The 20,967-nt window shown below is 29.1% G+C and overlaps 3 protein-coding genes across 8 annotated transcripts; 2 read left to right on the plus strand and 1 right to left on the minus strand.

Moving 5' to 3' along the window:
- Window positions 1-653: 653 nt before the first annotated feature.
- On the minus strand, window positions 654-20,797 carry wts (serine/threonine-protein kinase warts). Of its 5 annotated transcripts, none has more exons than XM_089172565.1 (6): window positions 20,544-20,797; window positions 20,205-20,315; window positions 7,438-7,772; window positions 4,987-7,261; window positions 4,566-4,843; window positions 654-4,473 (listed from the first exon to the last, which is right to left on the minus strand). In XM_089172565.1, the coding sequence occupies exons 3-6, from the start codon at window positions 7,711-7,713 to the stop codon at window positions 4,042-4,044; spliced, it is 3,261 nt and encodes a 1,086-aa protein (XP_089028691.1). In that variant the 5' UTR covers window positions 7,714-7,772; window positions 20,205-20,315; window positions 20,544-20,797; the 3' UTR covers window positions 654-4,041. The 5 variants fall into 5 exon arrangements, 4 of the variants coding, with proteins under 4 accessions (XP_089028691.1, XP_089028689.1, XP_089028688.1 ...); XM_089172563.1 differs by having other exon boundaries at window positions 20,205-20,318; XM_089172562.1 differs by lacking the exons at window positions 20,205-20,315; window positions 20,544-20,797 and adding exons at window positions 8,194-8,630; window positions 9,093-9,510.
- On the plus strand, window positions 11,369-15,804 carry LOC107065248 (venom protease). The gene is made up of 7 exons (XM_015318758.2): window positions 11,369-11,528; window positions 12,884-13,029; window positions 13,976-14,299; window positions 14,490-14,792; window positions 14,872-14,973; window positions 15,102-15,253; window positions 15,370-15,804. The coding sequence occupies exons 2-7, from the start codon at window positions 12,957-12,959 to the stop codon at window positions 15,523-15,525; spliced, it is 1,110 nt and encodes a 369-aa protein (XP_015174244.1). The 5' UTR covers window positions 11,369-11,528; window positions 12,884-12,956; the 3' UTR covers window positions 15,526-15,804.
- On the plus strand, window positions 15,837-19,072 carry Nurf-38 (Inorganic pyrophosphatase Nurf-38). 2 transcript variants are annotated; one of them, XM_015318760.2, is made up of 8 exons: window positions 15,837-16,047; window positions 16,704-16,939; window positions 17,322-17,408; window positions 17,491-17,554; window positions 17,652-17,714; window positions 17,811-18,024; window positions 18,111-18,220; window positions 18,535-19,072. In XM_015318760.2, exons 1-8 carry the CDS (start codon window positions 15,837-15,839, stop codon window positions 18,564-18,566), a joined length of 1,017 nt encoding a protein of 338 aa, XP_015174246.2. In that variant the 3' UTR covers window positions 18,567-19,072. The 2 variants fall into 2 exon arrangements, with proteins under 2 accessions (XP_015174246.2, XP_015174245.2); XM_015318759.2 differs by having other exon boundaries at window positions 18,342-18,637.
- Window positions 20,798-20,967: the final 170 nt, after the last annotated feature.

The following is a 20,967-nucleotide window of genomic DNA, read 5'->3' on the forward strand; positions in this document are numbered from 1 at the left end:
AAACGTCTATAAACTAAATCATTATATATATAATGTGTGCACACTCAGTGTGCAGTAAAAATGTACGTATTATATTCTCGTATGGAGCAGGAGGTACTTGAATATAATTCATCAATTTTAAAGCTTAAAATAAAACCGAAAAGTGTTATATATATATATATATATATATATGATCGTTAAATAATAGTATAAGTGTAATATAATATATATATATATATATATGTATAGCGTAATGTATTACAAATAGAATAATGTGTTATTTATTCTAAAGCATTATTTAAATAATTGAATTGTTGTTTGAAAATTATATTATTAAAATTAAAATTCACTTAAAGTCTTTATTATTATGGTATTTAGTACTGCGATATGATACATTAATCTAAAAAGATAAAATGTCTCACTCATTTGCAGTATTTAAAGTTATACACACAGAAATAAAAAAAAAAAGAAATATATATATATATATATATAGCAGAAATAAACAATATAATGCAAGATAGTAGTATACAAAGATTTAATTTTATGATAGTAGTAGTGAATCCCTTTGGTATCCATTATTTATGAGAGAAATGTGATGTACAAAAATCGACTTTTTCGTATTACCTGCAAATTTTCATTCATTTTACTTAATCGATATGTTTTATTTAAAAAAAAAAAAAAAAAAAAAAAGAAAAAAAACAACTAAATATTCTATGTGTATAAATAATTAATAACGAATATATCACCAATTTTCAAAAACTGATAATCAAAATAATTCATATAATGTCATCGTGAATTTTTTCTTGCTAACGATAATAATTGTTTTTTTTTTTTTTTTTTTTTTTTTTTTACAATTTCTAAATAAATATGTCTTACCTTTACAGCGTTAGAAAAGAGATTACAGTACTGTGTATATTTTTTTTTTTTTTTTTTTTATCTCAATAGACTTAACACTGATCCATAATTATCGAATAAATAAGAACAATTAAATTATTTACACATTAGATTACTTTCTACTTCAGTTCAAAACAATTTTGGTATCATTTAAATAATAATTTCAATTGAAAATAATAATTCACTCGTTTCGTTTATACTTTAATCTACAATTTCATTTCTTTTTTCTTTTCTTCTTCTTCTTTTTCTTTTTCTTCTTCTTTTTCACAAAGTGCAGAGAGAGTATAAATTCAAAACAAAATGTAGTTGTTGGTTTGTTTGTTTGTTTTTTTTTTTTTTCAGATATAATGTATTATTGCATTCCTTTCTTTTCTTTTTTTTTTTTTTCTCCATTCTAATATTTTCCAGATGTGATACACACAATTTATTATTACAAGTACAGTTTTTAAATTGTCTCTATTCTTAATGTGATGCCACACAAAAATATTATTGATAAAATTATATATATATCAATTTTTTCCTTTTTTTCTTTTTCTTTTCTTTTTTTAATCATCTATTTTAATTATGGCAATAGAATGTACGATGATATTTAGAGAGATACACCTGTTTTCGTAATTGCTATTAAATTTTAACGTTTGAAAAAAATAGATTGTAATACGAAGGATATTAAAAAAAAAAATAAACTTTATTTTTTTCTTTTCTTTTTTTTTTTTTTTGTAATATTTAAAAGGCACTGTTAACGAAGATATAATTTGTTTTTTTTTTCTCTTCAGTAATGAATTAGTATGGATAAGTGTTTAGTCTTAGCTTTGTACATAGTACATACAATGTTAGTACACTGCTCCACTTCCAACAGTCAAGTAATGCAATAATTAAATTTTAATATTATTTCTCTACTATTCGATTAATCAATTATTCCATTATAATTCTAATCGTTTCAAAATATTCCATTATATTTTGTGTGTGTGTGTGTGTGGGTGTGTCGTGTATTAATCTTTGTAGAAGAGAAGTTTTGATAATTATTTTGCAATTTTTAAATATTGATTTAATACGCTGATGTTGGAAGACAGGATGAAAACGTCAGTCAGAAAAGAAAGAAAGAAAGAGAGAGAGAGAGAGAGAGAGAGAGAGAGAGAGAGAGACAGAGAGAGACAGAAAGAGAAAGAAAAAGAGAAAGAGAGAAAGAGAGAAAGATTTTGAATAGATTTTTAATCCTGTATACAAGATTGTTTAAATGAAGGCACTTTTTAATGCTGTAAGGTACACCATTGCCATTACATAAATAATATTGGTTTTTGCAGCTTTAGAGAAGTAAATAACAAAATATATCTAATTTTGGACTCATTTTCGATAAGACAATGATTATAATAAATCATTTGATACAATAATATATATATACATACATATATACAAGTAATTTTTTTTTTTTTTGTGTTTCTTTTCTATTGTTGACATTCTTTATGTAAAATTGTTTTCTTTTTTTTTTTTTTTTATAAACAATGGCAACTTGACTATAAGGAAAAAAAAACAAAAACAAAAGTAATACTTAGTAAGCGACGAAAAAATTAGTAACAAAAAAGTTTACAAAAGTTTACAAAAAAAAAAAAAAAACAACTCGAGTTAACCCATTTGTTTCTTTCTTTTTTACAATTCGTTTGAGAAGTTTTTCAATACGATTTCAAAGTTTCATATCGTGCGTGATATAATTATGTAAGATCATTTGTAAATTGATTTTTCTTTTTTTCCTTTTAAATAAAGATAATACCGAAAAAAATATATATATATATATATATATAGATATCTCGGGGATTAGGTTTATAAAAAAAAGAAAAAAGAAAAAAAAAAAAGAAAAAAGAATATGTATGTAATCTATATCGTGTAACAAATCATCAATAATATTTCTTAACGTGTATGAAGAAGATATTTAAAAAAAAAAAAAACAATTATTTAGACAATTAAAAGCTGCATAATAATAAGCAATGAACACATTACATCCATTCACAAATCTATATAGTATATAATAATTAATAGTTCAATGATAATTGTAATTATTATTATCATCATCATCATCATCATCATCATCATCATTATAATCATTATTATTTATAATTATATTCGACATAGCATTTGATATAAAAGAAAATGTTAAATAGGACCAATATATTTAAAAGCCGCATAAATCTTATTATTATTATCTGCAATATCACAGTACTCGTTGAAACGTACTAAACACGTACTTTCTGATATATGAAGCCAATCTAAATAAAAATAAATGGCAAGCAAAATATTATTAGCAAAAAAAAAACATGCCACGTGAGAATATATTGCCTAGCCATTAATCATTTTATTTCTACACCTTTCTTCGTGTCTATTATAATAATATAATCGGTCATCGAGGTAAGCCTTATAAAACTTGTGCCATTAAAATTATACTCTACCTCTTTGTTTGTTTGTTTTTTTCTTTTTCTTTTTCTTTTTTAATCTTTCTTAATTATATTTTTATAATCGCACTTTATGGAATAGAAAATCTGTTCCTGATCACTCTCAATTCGTATTTATATTATTATATATAGGGCACTATTTGAGACGCAATGAAAATAGAAAACATTTTTACGTGGTATTTCGTACATTTAAATGCCTATTTGTCGTAATTTTAAATTCCATCGAACACAACAATGTGTAGTGGACAGTTTTGCAGATATGTCAAAGTTTCATAATTTAAGTCAAATGTAGTATTATCATTCTTGAGAAGTACATTCGCGCTAAACAAAGCATGAAAAACAATATTGTAATCTTTTATAAAGTATAAAAATTTGTTGTAATAGTAAAAAGAAAGAAAAAAAAAAAGAAAAAAAAACACAAGAAAAAAGAAAGAAAACGAAAAGAGAAAAAAAGAGAAAGGAGAAAAAAAAATACACTAGTGTAGTATGCGTATTTTTTCCTAACTATATATAGTAACGGTACGTTCGTATTGATAATTGTATTATGTTGAAAATAAAAAGAAAAATGAAATTGCGATTTGTTGCAATTTAGTTTACCACACAATGTTGGAAAAATGTTTCGAAATAATATGATACTGTTTGCAGTTTAAAATGACACCAATAATTTTGATATCTGACGAGATTTATGATTGTTTGTGTTGTTTTCTCGTTCTTTATTAGCCTATTGTCATACGTAAACAGGACCTTGATTATCATTATCATCCAAACTTATTCGACTAGGATACGCGGGGCCACCACCATCATCAAAAAAGCGCCTAAATGTGAATTCAAAGAAACCATGAAATGGTTTCCCATTGTCTAACAATTCGTCTGACTTATTAGAATCTGAGGATTCAGAATTTCTTAACTTGTCAGGATCCACAGGATCAAAATTACTTGTATCTGTGGGATATTGTATGCGAGGTATGTGAGGTGCTACCTGTCGTCGTAGTCCTTTTTCAAAATCAATACTTGCAAAAAATGGATGACTCTTGACTTCATCCGCATTTTTACCTAATCGACGATCAGCCCCAACGCAAAGTTTTAATATTAAATCCATACCTTCAGGTGATAGATTAGCTTGTTTAGGGATATGAAGAGTGGTCTCCCAATTAATGACCTGCAAAAAATATAATAAATAGTAATACATAAAGATAAGATTATTTTTGTATAGTTTAATACAGATAGATTGTTAATATACATTTGACCAACCTTGTATTGAGTCTCAGCTGGTGTATTGGCAAGAAAAGGTGGAGAACCAACTAGCATCTCATATAAAATTACACCCACACTCCACCAGTCACATAACTGAGTATATCCTGTGCGTTGCAAAACTTCTGGCGCAATATAATTTGGTGTCCCAACTAACGAATGTGCTAAGCATCTTTGATGTTCTCTGTGTCTCCTACGTTCCAATGGTTTTAATTGAATACAGCGACACTCGTTGTTCCAGTCGTCGGCTGGATCCATTGAATCTTGTTTACCATGACCTATTGATTGATTAATGCTTTAATTTTTTTAAATTTATGTCTTCAGTTATATAATTAATCGTCAAATGTAGAAGACAAAAGAATGTTAGTATAATAATTCTACAATCTCAAATTTTTTGATAAGATAAATAAATGATGTTTACCATTTTGCTGGTAATATTTAGAATTGTGAGTCCAGCGAAATCCTGTACAGAGTCCAAAGTCTGTCAATTTAATATGTCCGTCGCGATCAATTAAAATATTGTCTGGTTTAATGTCTCTGTGAATGAATCCCATTTTGTGAACACTTTCAACTGCACACGTAAGTTCAGCAATATAAAACCTTGCTAATGGTTCTTTAAAAATACCAAATTTAATAAGCAAAGACATTAAGTCTCCTCCTGGTATATAGTCCATCACAAAATATAGATTATCCTTGTCTTGAAACGAATAATATAATTTAACGACCCATTCGTTATCAGCTTCTGCTAGAATATCACGTTCTGCTTTAACATGAGCTACTTGGTTTCTATTCAGTACATCAGCTTTACGTAATGTCTTCATTGCATAGAATTGATTAGTATCAAGCTTTCTCACGAGTGTTACTTCTCCAAAAGCACCAACACCAATAGGTTTTATTTTAGTGAACATAGATTTATCCATTTTTGCACGTTTCAATCTAATGTAATTAGATTCCTTTTGGGATAACATCTTCCTCATTTGACACTGTGCTTCTGCACTTAGGCCTATTTTAGCCATTTCTGTTTCTAACTGAAGACGTCGATACAAGCGTTGTTTGTGAGATTTCAGTACATTTTCAACATGTTGCTCCATAAAAAATTTGAACGCTTGAGGAGAATAATTACGAACTTTACAATCTCTACGCTCTTCTTCTTTTTCTTTACTCATATGTTTTCTTTCAGGAATAGGAGATTGATGTTTTATTTTATAAGATGACGGCGCACTACCTCCCTTTCCTCCATTTCCATCCGGTAAAGATGAGTGATTATTATTATTTCTCGAAGAAACAGAAGTCGATGCTACTGGAGGTAAAGGTGGTGTCTCCACTGAATGCGAACAATTGTCCACCGGTGAATATTTTCTTTGCAATGGAGGATGATTAGCAATTGGAGAAGATCGAGGCCCAGAACTACTTTCTACCGTAGAAATTCCAGATGTATCATCATTGGCTGTTCCATAAGGAGGGGGAGGAAGTGGATGATGTATGCCACGTTGTGCTGCTAATACTTGCATCGTTGTAGCATAACTAGGAGGTTCCGTTGTTGGTACACCTACTGAAACACCTACACTTACAGAACTCGATGGTGCAGTACCAGTATTATTAACAGGAGGATATGCTGGTGGTGGTTGTTGTTGTTTCTGTTGAATTGATGAAGCATAAGATGGAGGAGGTGGCGGTGTATTACTAGTTGTACAAATTGGTTGAGGGGACGTTGGAGCAATGGCTGTTTGTAGAACAGGTTTTTGTACTTGAGTACTTTTAACAGATTGCATAATAATAGGTGGTTGAGTTTTCGCTTGACGTGCTCCCCAAGCCTGTAACGGTGTAGGTCTAGCCATGGATGCTTGTGTACTTGGAGATATAGTAGACACAGTAATAGGACTTGGTGATCCAGCTGATGTTGGACCAGAGTATATACCAGATGACGGACTTTTCCTATAATCCTGTTGAGATTGTGTAGGACTCTGTCTATTTTGCATAGAAGTACTGTAAGATGGCGGTTGAACAGGACCAGAAGATGAGGAAGGGACTATCGGATAAGGAGGTGGAGGTTCAACCTGTGTACTAGAATTTCTATCGCATGATTGATAGATACTGAGTGCTTGCATTTGTTGTGATAATTGTTGTTGTACTTGCGGACCATTTTGTACAATCATTGGTTGGCGGCTGTTAGTATTATTATTAGACGACGCCACAGGGCTTGTACCTCTTTGAGGTGGATTTCCTGATCCAGATGTAGATCCAGAATTACCAGGTGCCGATGGAGGGGGTCGTGTCGGTACAACTGGAGCGGGAGACATTCGCTTGAGCATTTGCTGCATATTACTTGGTACATTTGGTTGACTATATGGAGCATGAGGTGGCGGTGGTGGTGGTGGCGTAGAACTACATCTTGGAGGAGGTGGTGGAGGTGGTTCCCGTTCTACAAAATTGCTTGGTGAATATTGTCGACTTAATTGTGGATGTGGACTAAGTTCCGTCAATCGTGGACTGTCAGATCGTGAACTTCCTGCACCACTATCTAATGCAGGACTTCCTCTTTGGAGACTTAGCTCCCTTTCTAAACTTGGTTTTCTTATCAGCTTGGTATTAAGTTTACCAAGGCCATTAAGAGATTCTCCTTGTGCTTGTTTTAAGAACTCTATTGCTCCATCTAAGCGCCATCCTGCGAGTTTCAGGGCACGTAACCCTATTTCCTGTATACCGAATTAATATAATCAAATATAATGTAAAGACAAAATTTTCAACATTATATTACTTATATTTAGCTAAAAAAGATTAAATAAACAAAAAGTTAGATAAAATCTTTTAATAAATGAACAATGAATTATAATAATATAATAAAATAGTATTACCATGATACTAATACTACCTCTGAGTATCCCATGGCTAATAACTGCGCTATTGCCTGACGTTGATCAGGTTTATCCGTGCACCCAGATGCAGCAGAAAGACCACTGAGACCTGATGCCGAACTGATACCACTAGTTGTCGATAAAGTTGATATAGTACTAGCTGCACTGGAACCAACTTCTCCTGCTCCTCCAATGTTAGCGAATGGTAGTAAAGAGTTGCGGATTTCAGCTAGTGCCTTTTGATGGTATCCAGAGCCACGAGTGCTCGATTTGCTGACCGCAGGAGGATTCATAGTGGCCCATGCTAGGTCCTTAGGGACCTAGCTTTAATCTGGCTGGGGCATATATATATCTATAATTAAAATATCTTATTATTATACATAATATTATACATAATGCACTTCTACCATTAATATGTCAATTATTTTATGTATAATATACTCAGTCTTATTAAAATTTGACATTGGATATTTAAAACCAATGGGATATTATAATTTAAAAATACATACACTACCATGTCATAAAGAAGAAATCACAGACCTTAACTTATTTCTCACTTTGATTATTGTGATCATAAATGTGTGAAAGTGTTTCTCAATTTAATTTGTGATAGTTCTCAATTTAAATCTGTGCATGACAGATATGTAACACTGATAGCAAATGTGTCAAATTTGATTTATATTGTACACACATGATTTTGATATATATAGAATAATATTAATATATAAGATAATATATAAAATAAATCAATAATAATAGAGAATAATGCTTACAGAACAATATAGATAGATGTTTTAATGTACTTTTCCACAAACACTCAGAGCTGTCATGGTAGTAGAAACGATACAAATTTTTGTAATGCACAATACACAAAGGATTGATTGGATGCAAGCAACACTGTATTATGAAAATATTTCACTTGCAATAATGTCACTTTAAAAGTATATGTTTCTTTTTTAATAATTCGTAGAAGAATACAAGTATTATGACAATAGTCTGTAAATTGACAAATGATGTCGAAACTTCTTACTGATATAAAATAATATGATCAGCTTTGTTATATATCATCAATTGTATTACAATTTCGTGCATGTTTTATATACGAAATTGCAATAACTATAGTTAGACATCGATGTACACAAAATGTTCAAGAAGTGCTGCTACCTTGGTATTCTCGTACATGATAGTACTCAGCATTTCAATGTTTAACCTATTCAACATAGGAGTTATTTAACTGATTAGAAATCTTTCTTAAATACAATCTATTATTTTGTAACACTTTATTCAATACACAATTAATGTGTTTTGCCCATAAAATTCTTCATGAAAAGTTTCTTTTTAAAAGCAATGGTGACAAGAATGTGATTCCTGAGCATATTACGTTCTCACATATATCTAATATCCATTAGAAGAGTATATCGTGCTTATTTAACGTATGATACACTATTTTTAAATAAATTCAAATAATCTCTTTATCGATCCACCGTTTTAATTATACAAGCGATAACAAAGAAAGATAGAGCCGTAAATTACTAAAGTGACTGGCAGCCATTTTGAAGTGCCACATTCCTACACCGACTTGACACTCTTTTTCGTAATTTACGGTCTGCATTATATTTATCGAAAGAAAAACTAACGAATATCTTAATGTAAACATTATGATAGGACCTACTATTTGGATTGAATATTTTTTTTAATAAAATACATTTTAGTTTAATTATAATTCAATTTCAGAGTGGATCCATTCGGTCAATTGTTGGTAATACGAGAGTGCATCTCCATGGTAAATGGATGTCAACACGATTTTCTACCAATCGTTCGTATTTAAATGTAACAAGTTCTTATCTAATGTTCTCATTGGTCCATCCAGAAGATTTTATAATGCAGTGCGTTACTGAACGCATTATCCTTCTTTTTTTTTTTGACATTTCCTTTTATATATCATTATTCGATATATCGATATCGAATATTTGCAATATTTCTTCGATGTAATTATATTTAGAAGGAAAATTGGAATTTTGCTAAATTCATTATGTACGATTTTAATCAATGATTATATTATCATTGCATATTAATAATTATGATATGTTTTCATATTTATTATTAATTATATTTTATAATTTAAGAAGTTAAACTATTATTTTTATTGAAAAGAATTGTCGTTTTATGTTCAAGAAATTTTAATTTTGTATTTATATAATAATTGTCAGTGATTGGTGCTTTCTAACCTGTTTCACGAGTCGCGGGTAATTTAATTTAAAAGTTTCCAATCAATCCGAATTCAAATATGATATATTGAACATATTAACAATAATTATACGTATTTAATTATATATCTAATCAAATTTAAATATATATATATATAAATACAATTAAATGTTATACATATTATTTTTTAATTCAGTATATTTTTAATTTTATTTTAATTAAAATTAAAAATAATAACGTTAAAATATTCCGCAAGCACACATTGTTGTGATGAAAACAAATAATTGTTAAATTTAATTAATGCGTTTAAATAAATAAAAATAATTTAACGTAGCCAGAGAATTTTTTTTTTTTTTAGTAACAGCTATATTTTATAAATATTTTACTATGCTTTTTTAAAAAAATATTTAAAAAAATATAATTTTAATAGAAACAAATATGGCGATGTATATGCTATATTAAGTATTATATATGTATATACGTAATTATTGTTAGATTTTACAAAAATAAGGAAAACTTGCAGGATAGAACTTAATTTAGAATAATTGCATAGATATTTATGCAGAGTGGTCCATTAACTGTTAGCACTTACATATTTTTATTATTCGTTACAATATAGAAGGTCAATATTTGTAAGCTAAATAATAATGATAGCTTTTGAATTGCTATTATTAATGAGGCTTCAATTTGCAGTAAATATTCGAAATTATAGCTGTTAGCATTGATGCAATGCTGCCTTGAATGACCTTGCGTGAACTTGCATGTCCTTGAGCCATACGTCGTTGTACTCCGCTCATGATCACCTATCACTCTATGGAAAAAAGAATATATAAATCTATTTAAAAAAATCAATGCGATTTTAAAAATTTTTATATGCCTCCACCTACCTATACACAAAATATTTACACAGAAATATTTAAATGCTTATAGTTACTGGACAACCCTGTATATATATGTACGTATATTCAATGTAGTTACACATGTAATAAAATATCGTATTAATGAATATCATAGAACTAAATCTGTATTGTAATTATCATATGTTCTCGGTTTTATTATTTACTCTAGATGTAAATTCAAATAATATTTGTTTCAAATCAAGGACACTTGACACAAAAAAAGTATTTTTCAGAAGGTTGGGATAATTAATTGAATGATATTCTCCCATGAGTCAGCGCGGGAAACACAGTACTTGAATTTCGAATAGTAAGGCCTTTAATTCGTTCATATCATTTTAAATCGGTTAACAATTAAAAATTCCTATTAATAATTCGTTAAGAATTATTCTTTAAATAAAATCATCAGTATTTTTAGAATATTGTAAGATCATTTAAAAAAATAACGTATATACATAATCTAATTGATTACGATTTTAAGTCGCAGCGGAAATGAAAGAAGAAGAAGAAGAAGAAGAAGAATAACAACAATAAAATAAAATAATTATTCATAAATATGAAATGATAATTCATTTGTAGAATTACACACAAATATTTGTGTAAAAGTTATGTATTAAATATGTGTATACATTATATGTATAATTGATGATATTCCCGTTGAAAATGAATAATCATATATAAAATAAAAATAATATTAATACATAATACGAGGAATTCTAGTGATAAATATATTTATTTTTACATATTTCATTAGTTTCATTAATCATCTCGATTGTTTAGAAAGATAACGAATAGCTGTATTATACGACCAGAAAATTGACACAGTAGTGTAAAAGAAACAAATAAATATATAGTGCAACAACCAATAGTTTAGTGCTATATAACCATTCTTCCCATCAGATATAAAGAGAATGTTACCGTGACATCGTACAGTCTCTTAGCAGCATCAACGACGTACACAACGGAGAACATTTCGCAGACTTCTCGTCTTAAGTTAGTTATTTGTGAGTGAGACCATCTTTACCGTTTCTTTTCCTTCTGTATTTTTTTGCATATTATTTTGTATTTTTCTTCGTTAAAAAATATTGCGTGATATGCTCTCTTACAAATACATACACATAAACATACACATACACGGATAGTGGTAATTAAACATTAATTTTTGTAAAACGAATCGAAGGAGAATTCTTCTCTCTTGAGTATTATTTACTCAAGAAAATTAATTTTTAAGTTCTCCTGTTGTGTCATCGTGTATTTATAATACGTAAGAGATGACAACTGACGTATACTTATTTTCTATTCTAAGATTATTTCATTTATCGATTGTCGGAGAATTTTAGATTCTCTCATCATGATTTTTCTCGTGTTCATTACGTGATATTACATGATAATAATTATTAATTGTTTCACGTATTCGGTCAATGTCTTATCGTTAAATTATTCAACACGTGTTAACCGTGCTTCCAAGCAATCCCTTTTTTCATAATTTTTGTTAACATCATTATCCTTGACATTGAATTAATGTTACCGGAAGTAGCGGATGAAAAATTCCATAGGTGAACAGTATATCCAAACACATAATGTATCTAATATCACGATAAGTTAATTTATTTACATGTGTCCAATGTCAAGAGTACCCAACCAGAACTTGTACTACTCTCCTCTCTCCTTCCTCTCTTTATTTCTTTACATATTTCAAAAGTATCATTAAAGCGTTCAATTTGTCATTTACATTGTATTAAATAATTGCTCATGGTGTTCGTCATTTAATAACGAAATTAGACACGAATTAGAAATTCTTATTTCTGATACATAGTATACCTAGTATAGTATTTATGAAATAGTATGATATAATATTTTGTTGATATATTTGAGAAATATTGTATAGGGTACGAAAGGTATAATCGATTAAAAAATATTTACCTACAGGTATCCTTAATATTGAAAAAAATGTAAGTAAATTAGTTTTTTAATAAGAGAGAAAAAAAGAGAGAAATAGAGTGGGATGGGGGAGGAAGTAGTAGATACATACCATAAGTACGTCATTTCATATATCAACAATAATGATTGAGACTAAAAAGGTCGTAATAATTAATGCGAACTATTTAATCGTAAGAATTAAACACATTGAGATTCTTCGAATGAGTAATGAAATATTACGATCTATTTTGATACGAGTATCATTAAAATGATATATTGGATTGACGTTGTATCTTTTTATATTTCTCCTTGTATTTTTTAATTTGTTTTTCTTGGAAAATTTTTTATTTTTTCATAAACAAACCACACATGATCTACAAGAATAAACACAAAGGATTATTTATCGAATAAAACATCTTGCATATGTTGTGTGTTTCAGTTTAATGTGATATTCTCGAGAAAGAAAAATAAGACAGAAATAATAGAAGTAAACGTTAACGAAGTCATAGAAAATGCGGACTGTTATATTGTCGATCAGCTTCTTTGGTCTTTTAAATATATTGCCGTATTGCGTCTTGGCTCAAGGTTTGTTATACCATTAACGTTTAACGAAATTCTTGAAAGAACATGTAGTTCTAAGAAAATTCCAATGTTCATAGTCTTTATGATATAATCATGATTACTTGTTCTGAGTCCAATGTTTAATGGAACATCTTCGTTTCGTAGCTCACGGTTTTTTGTTTTTTTTTATATAAAAATTGATAGTAAATCAGATTTTTATTCGATTTTAAAATGCAGAATGCATATTAGTTAACACATTTCTTGTTCGTTAAAATAAAGAATAGAGAGAGAGAGAGAGAAAGAGAGAGAAAGTAAATAAGAGAAAGAATTAAAAAAAGAATAAGAAGTTAGTCGATTGGAATGAAAGTATGAACACAGTCAAGGTTTAAGCCTTTACTTCGAAAAATAGTATTTTAACGGATAAGGTCAACCAGATTTAAAACTAGTCACCATTTAAATTTCATCGAAATTCCTCGAAATTATTTTAATTATAATAAAATATCTATATTAAAATTTTGCATCATGGAAACGTTATAATCGATAATAATAGATTATATCTTACGAGATTGATGCGTCAGATTCGTGTAACTGCATTATGGATAATATGATTTTAATGATTGTTTATAGGCTATTGTTATTCATTCAATATTATGATAGTATGTATTACATTTTCGAAGAAACTAATTTATTGATTAAGCATGATTTCTATCGCGTAAGCATAACTTTAAAAAATCTTGTATAGAAAATAATAATAATAGTAATAATAACAATGATATGAATTTATAACGATTATAGATAAGGTATATGGATGATGCATAATTTTATCAATCGATAGTTCATAAATTCTTGATCCTGATAATTTCGTCATTATTGCACAATTATAAATAAAAGATTAAGAAAATTCTTATCCATGGCAATCGATGAAATATCTCTACTATGTTTATATAATTATAAATAAACTTTTTTTTAGATGGACCACCATGCATTAATCCTTTGGGAGCAAAAGGTGTATGTATAAATATTAGGAAGTGTCCAATTTTGATACAACTTTTACAAGCACAAAAGCCGGAAACAATCAATTTCTTAAGATCTTCTCAATGTGGTTTAGATGGTTCTGATCCACGTGTTTGTTGTCCTACTAATGTAAATGAAAATAATAGTAATGAATCTAATAGTAATGAGTCTAATAGCCAGGAAATTCAAGGTACATCTTATGGTCCTTTAACTCCACCAGTTTGTGGCAAGAGTTCTAAAGATAATGATAGAATTGTTAATGGTGTACCATCGACATTGGGTATGTACCATGAATATATTCGATTATATTGAGATATTTATTAAATTATTATTAATTTTTTATTAATTAGTAATATCGCATTGATTATCGAAAATTTATTAATAATTAAATTAATAAAAATGAATAATTATAAATCTTTATAATAATATTATAAAGACTTAATCTAATCAGATAATATGTCATTTATTAGGTGCCTGGCCATGGATTACAGCTTTAGGTTATCGCAGTAAAAGAAATCCAAATAAACCGGTATACCTTTGCGGTGGAACTTTAATTTCTTCTCGACATATTGTCACAGCAGCACATTGTGTTTATAATAGAAGAGATTTATATATGGTACGTCTTGGGGATTTAGATTTGGAAAGTGATAATGATGGTGCTGACCCAATTGATGTTTTAATAGAAGATAAAATTATACATCCGCAATACGATCCATCGAGTCATGTTAACGATATTGCTATACTCAGATTGGCTGAGGAAATTCCATTTTCACGTAAGTTTTATACAAATTTTTTGATTAAAAAGTAAGTGATGTCATGAAATTATTACATAAATTATTATGATTTTAACAGGAAATATTCATCCTATTTGTTTACCAATTAGTGAACCATTACTTCATTCCAATTTTTACAATACATTCCCCTTCATTGCTGGATGGGGAGCAATCTACTTCAGTAAGTACATTTATTGATTGATTTATGTATTTATCTTGTGTGTGTGTGTGTGTTTTTTAATTAAATATTAGATTAATTAGCGAAATATAATTACGATACAAATAGATAAACGTTTGAAAATATTTCAGATGGTCCAGCGAGTAGTAAACTTTTAGAATCACAAGTACCCGTAGTTAGACAAGAAAAATGTAAAAACGCATTTAAATCTTTCACCAATGCAGTTATAGATGATCGTATTATATGCGCTGGTTACGCTCAAGGTGGAAAAGATGCATGCCAAGTAAGTAAACAAAAAAATATTGATTACTAGTAAAATATTTATATAGATATAATAATTAAATATCTTGCATTTTGCATAAACAAGATTAAATTAATTCTGAATAAATAATTATTTAGGGTGACAGTGGTGGACCATTGATGTCTCCTGTTAATAAAAATTATTATCTTATTGGTGTTGTATCTTATGGATATAAATGTGCAGAACCTGGTTATCCTGGAGTTTACTCGAAAGTTTCGTCTTTCATGAGTTTTATAATAAATAATCTTATATAATAATGATTATATATATTACATTTGTATTTTGTATGCTTTGTATTATTTAAATATACGCGCGTAAAAGCTATGCTTCGATTGGTCTAAGTCACGTCTAATGGTGAGTCATGCATTTGATAATCTTGATGACAAATTGTTATATCTAATTGCTTCTTCGTGTTATCACATTGTAGTATTATTGAAATTGTTCGAAGTTAATACTAAAAATGTATATGCATAATTTGCTGATAAATTAGACTGTATATGTTTGTGTATATTATTAAAGAATATTATCTTTTACCTGTGTGTTTATTTCTTCTAAGCGGTCATAGATGTCGGGGTTGTTTAAAATGCCATTGGTAACATTGCACGTGTTACGTTCGTTTAGTTTAAATAAGCTCACCATTCCATTGCGTTTAACTGCAACTGGCCATTTGCTTAGAACAAGGAAGTGCGTTGTTTATCAAGAATTATTAAGAAAAATGTCTTACACCATTGTCGAAAGGGGTGCTTTGAATACGACGGATTATAGGATTTATTTCAGTAAGTTAGAAGAAAACCTAACCTTAATTCGGCTTTCGGCGTTTTAATACTAATTTGATCTTTAATCCTTAAAAGGTCGTCGTATTGTGTATGCACGCCGCGTCATAGATGCACGCATCTTGCATGTCACGTATATTTAAATATCTGTTTCTTGTGTTTTATTATTAAATTGTTATTCTAGATTTCTCGTTATTTTCAATTACTTTCAATTTTATTTCACGGAACATATGACAAGTTGTAATAACTCGTAGATTTTGAGAAGGGGAAATTTTTTTCGAATATCGTTTTAAAATTAAATTTAAATTAAATAAATTATTGTTTCTAATATTTATCGTATCCCTCTTCGATATAATTATATTATTTTTTTTTTATAAATATACATATATATGTATATATTTGTTGTATTAGTTGCATTTGTAGAGATTTAAATGTCATTCAGTGACATTTAAGCTTTGGTGAAAGTGAGTTCTTAAAGAATTGTTTCCTTTTTCTTCTCTTTTATCTTTTTTCTCGTGTTAGTATATGCATATATTTATTAAAATTATTTTAATAACTTATAATTATATTTTTAATTGATAAATGTATTATAAAATGAATATATATATATATACATATAAAATAAAAATATAGAAAAAAAATCAATTTTAATTTTACAGAAAATGAAGATGGACCAATTTCTCCCTTCCATGACATTCCGCTTTATGCCGACGAGGAAAATAAGATTTTTAATATGGTTGTTGAAATACCAAGATGGACAAATGCTAAGATGGAGATTAGTCGCGTAGACCCCTTAAATCCTATCAAACAAGATACCAAAAAGGGCAAATTGAGATACGTTGCTAATTGCTTTCCTCATCATGGTTATATTTGGAATTATGGTGCCATGCCTCAGGTATTATTTTAATTCAATATAGAAAAATATAATAGGAAATTTACTTTGTGATAAACATCTATTAAATAATTTTATTCTCCTATCGTTATTATGTTACTTGTGTAAGAAGTAAAGTATTCAATTTAATCTCAACGTCGTCATACGTAATAGTTGTTATCATACTATATATACATATAATGATTGCAGTTCAAGGCTAAAAATTATCAGATGACTCTTCAATCATTTCTTTTATCGTATATTCCTTTTTTTTTTTTTTTTACTATGATAGAAGCTACTTACTTCCGTTCTTTGCTTTCTCTGTTTTTTTTTTTTTGTGATTCATTAAAACTCAATCGAATAAATGTGTAATGAAAATTTTCTATTTTTTATGTCGTAATTATAGACATGGGAAAATCCCGAAATATTGGACGAAGCTACTGGTTGTAAAGGAGACAATGATCCGATTGATGTTCTTGAAATTGGTTATAGAGTAAGAACATTAATATTTTATAAGATTATATATCAAATATATAAATTTATAAAATATCTCTAAATAACAATTTAATTCATAGATTGCTAAAAGGGGTGAAGTTTTACAAGTCAAAGTACTTGGAACTGTTGCACTGATTGATGAAGGTAATATTAATTTGTTCTTGGTTTTAATTATGTAATTAAAATTATTTACCGCGTTTATTTTTTCTTTAATACGGATATTTCAAAAATATTATTTCAGGAGAGACTGACTGGAAGATTATCGTGATTGATATCAATGATCCTTTAGCTGATCAAATGAATGGTAAATTTTATACTGCTACGAATAATTAAAATTTTTTCTCTTGTCAATAATTCAAATCTTATATTTTTAATAAATAAATAAATATAATTTCTTTAGATATTGGTGATATGGAAAAGCATTTTCCTGGTTTATTGAAGGCTACCATCGAATGGTTTAAAATTTATAAAATTCCTGATGGTAAACCAGAAAATCAATTTGCATTCAATGGAGAAGCCAAATCAAAGGATTTTGCACTGCATATCATAGAAGAAGTTAATCAACATTGGCAAACTCTTATTAAAAAAGATTCATCTACTACCGGAATTTCATGGTTAGTTTGTAAAGATAGATAAAAAACAAGTAAAACTTTGATACATGTATAGAAAATATGATATATAAAAATATTTCTACTTGTAGTATGAATACAAGCATAGATGAGAGTTCACATAAAATAACTACGATGGATGCTGAAGAGATTATAGAGAAAAATCCCCAAAAAGCAGAACCGCATTTGGTGGATTCTATTGGTAAGATTATATTATATTTATATATGTTCATATAAATTTGAAAAATTTAGAATATTTTTAGAATATTTATCATATTTAAAATTCTAATTTCACTGAATTTAATAAGATTATCTTTTTTCAGTAAACAAAATTTTCTACTACCCCCTGTTACACAAGTTATAATAATCTTCTACTTATTTTAATTGTTTAACGATATTTAACGATGATGATTCTTATTATTGAAATAATGTTAAATAATTAATAATACTAATCATTTCGTATGTTCAAAATTATGATTAAATTTTTATTCATTTGATAATTTTGTATGATTTCAGTTAATAAGTGGCATTATGTTCACCTTAAATGAAGATACATGGATATTATATGTCGCAGCAAATTATTCTTAAGTTGGTATCAATACGATGCTCTCTCTCTATATTTGCTGGCATTTAATAGAGCAATTTCCTACTTATCATCTTCACATTAAATTCATACATTGCAGTTATCTATATATTCTCACTAATTGTAGATAGTATTTAATACCATTAGTTATTCTTGCAGTACTATAGTAATTAAACGTGCAACGTAATAGATTCTCAATGTTTTTTATTTTATAATTGAAATAATATGATAATTTAATGTAAATTAATATTAATTAATTTATATATAAATTAACAACAATATGCATCAGTTGATTATTAAATCAAGACGATATAAGCGAAGTTATAAAAATGGCACGATATTATTGCTAAAGCACTGCAGCACGATTATTAAACGTTTTCATTTTGAAAACAAGCCTCACGTTTGTAACAGGTTGTGATATGCATATGCAAAATAGCTGAGTAAAGGGTTTTATTAGGTGAAAATAAGAAATTTATTTTATCCTCGAGGATTTCCAAAAACATCCCATTTTTGTGTTTGACTAACAAGTTTTCAAAATCACGGTAAATCATCCTTCCTTGTATATTCTTTTTCCATTTCACCATTTTTTAACATCAGAGATTCAAATTCATTGTTGAATTTTATGATAGGTGACATTTGTATTTTTTTTTTCGGGAACTACTCGGAAACGATATTACGTTCTTATTTTTACCGATCTTATCGATATTTGTCGAAAGCTCGTAATACTTGCACGTTGCATTCCATGAAAAGTGGTCTCAGAGGAGACATTCACATCCGTTTTGAAGTTTAGTTGAATGTACTTTACGAGCAATTCCTTGCCCATCCTCTTTCCTTTTGCTAGAGGGATTCGGACGATATATATATATCTACATAGCGTAGTGATAAATAATATAACTTCTAAGAAGGTTTTAAGAGAATACTTCTTACTACATTTTTAACGTCTATCACGAAGTTAATCATACGAATAACAAGATTAAATTAAAAAACAAGAATAGAGATAGAAATATGTCCTTACTAAAGAGGTAGTGGGAGAATAAATATGAGTAAGTTAGAAGTGGGAGGAGAATTGAAATAGTTATGCCAGACGTATATACTCTAAATCGTCGCACAGTTGTACTTAAATTTACAAAGTAGTGGGGACTTTTTTCTACTACTCGAAACAACGTGCTTCCACATAGTCGTTTCTCTCAAGAAAACGATTTATTTTACAAAGGGAATGTTCGCATGACATGTATTCTGAATCCTTGTCCCTAAGGAAACGTTTATACACCTTTCTCAGGGAAAACAACGGAGACAAGATGTAGGACGAGATGGTATATACATATATGTATGTATGTACGAACGTACGGTAAAGAACATAGGAAGAGATAGATTACGACGAACGTGTTTTCTTTCTCCTTTCTTCAAAAACGAAAGTTATTTTAACATTTTTCAGTGTCAAAAGAGAAACACGATTGATTTTACAATCCCTAGATACAGAGATAGATAGATAGAATTAAAGTTTAAATAACGTATCGAAGTATACGTGTGTACATACATACATATATTCGCATTATTTATAATATTTAATTAATAAATGAAAAAAGTACAAAAGAAAGTATACCTAAAGAAAATTCTTCTATCTACTTCATTGTCTGTATCATATTTGTCTGCTGATGATGATGGTTACACGTTGATCTGGTACCGATCATCTCTCGAGCTGCTGCTGCTGCTGCTGCTGCAAGAAAAGAAACAATAAAAAAAGTAGAAGAAAAAGAAGAAGAAGTGAAGTATATTGTAGGCAGGTAAAATAGGTTGGAAGAGAGGGGACAGAGTCACCGGTTGGCAGGTACCACTTTTGGGTCGAGTGTGAGACTCAGGAAAGTGTTCCTGCGTTTCTGCCGAATCCTCTGATTCTCTTCTTTCTCTTTTTATTTTGGCGCGCGCGCGCGCGCATACACACCTTCTCTCCTCCTTTCCCTCAGGTAAATCGAGCAGGTGTAGGTATTGACTACCGCGCGAGGTAGACCCCGAGCGCGCTCGCGCGTTTCTCTTCATTCTCTTTTGGAACGAAGAACGTGGGAGAGAGAAAAAGAGAGAAATGTGAGATAGAAATGAGAGAGAGAAAGAGAAAGATATAGAGGGAATAAAGAGAGAAAGAGAATGAGAGGGCGGAGCGAGGGGGAGTGGGAGAGAAAGAGAGAGAAAAATGCAAGGACGCAAGTTGCTATGAATCCGACAAGGATAGAACTAATGTGCAGCGGGCCACGGCACAGTGTAGTTCTTCTCTCTATCCCCACTTCACTCGATCCCCACGGCGGCTCAGTAAATTGACCAATAGGAGCGGTCGTTGCCGTCGTAGCACGGTCGACGCGGTGGCGTCGTTG

The sequence above is a fragment of the Polistes dominula genome, unplaced genomic scaffold, assembly GCF_049000335.1.
Source record: "Polistes dominula isolate Pdom_NZ unplaced genomic scaffold, Pdom_raw_medaka contig_23, whole genome shotgun sequence".
Taxonomy (NCBI): Eukaryota; Metazoa; Arthropoda; class Insecta; order Hymenoptera; family Vespidae; genus Polistes; species Polistes dominula.

What these genes read in the sequence shown, in the direction of transcription:
- wts (XM_089172565.1), bottom strand. Translation starts at nt 7,713, where the DNA reads ATGAATCCTCCTGCGGTCAGCAAATCGAGCACTCGTGGCTCTGGATAC. An exon ending in TAAATATTACCAGCAAAATG is followed by an intron (nt 4,844 to 4,986) that starts GTAAACATCATT and finishes ATCAATCAATAG; the next exon opens with GTCATGGTAAACAAGATTCA. An exon ending in CAGCTGAGACTCAATACAAG is followed by an intron (nt 4,474 to 4,565) that starts GTTGGTCAAATG and finishes TATTTTTTGCAG; the next exon opens with GTCATTAATTGGGAGACCAC.
- LOC107065248 (XM_015318758.2), top strand. Translation starts at nt 12,957, where the DNA reads ATGCGGACTGTTATATTGTCGATCAGCTTCTTTGGTCTTTTAAATATA. An exon ending in GTATTGCGTCTTGGCTCAAG is followed by an intron (nt 13,030 to 13,975) that starts GTTTGTTATACC and finishes ACTTTTTTTTAG; the next exon opens with ATGGACCACCATGCATTAAT. An exon ending in TGGTGTACCATCGACATTGG is followed by an intron (nt 14,300 to 14,489) that starts GTATGTACCATG and finishes GTCATTTATTAG; the next exon opens with GTGCCTGGCCATGGATTACA.
- Nurf-38 (XM_015318759.2), top strand. Translation starts at nt 15,837, where the DNA reads ATGTCGGGGTTGTTTAAAATGCCATTGGTAACATTGCACGTGTTACGT. An exon ending in GGATTATAGGATTTATTTCA is followed by an intron (nt 16,048 to 16,703) that starts GTAAGTTAGAAG and finishes TTAATTTTACAG; the next exon opens with AAAATGAAGATGGACCAATT. An exon ending in GCATTTGGTGGATTCTATTG is followed by an intron (nt 18,221 to 18,341) that starts GTAAGATTATAT and finishes ATCTTTTTTCAG; the next exon opens with TAAACAAAATTTTCTACTAC.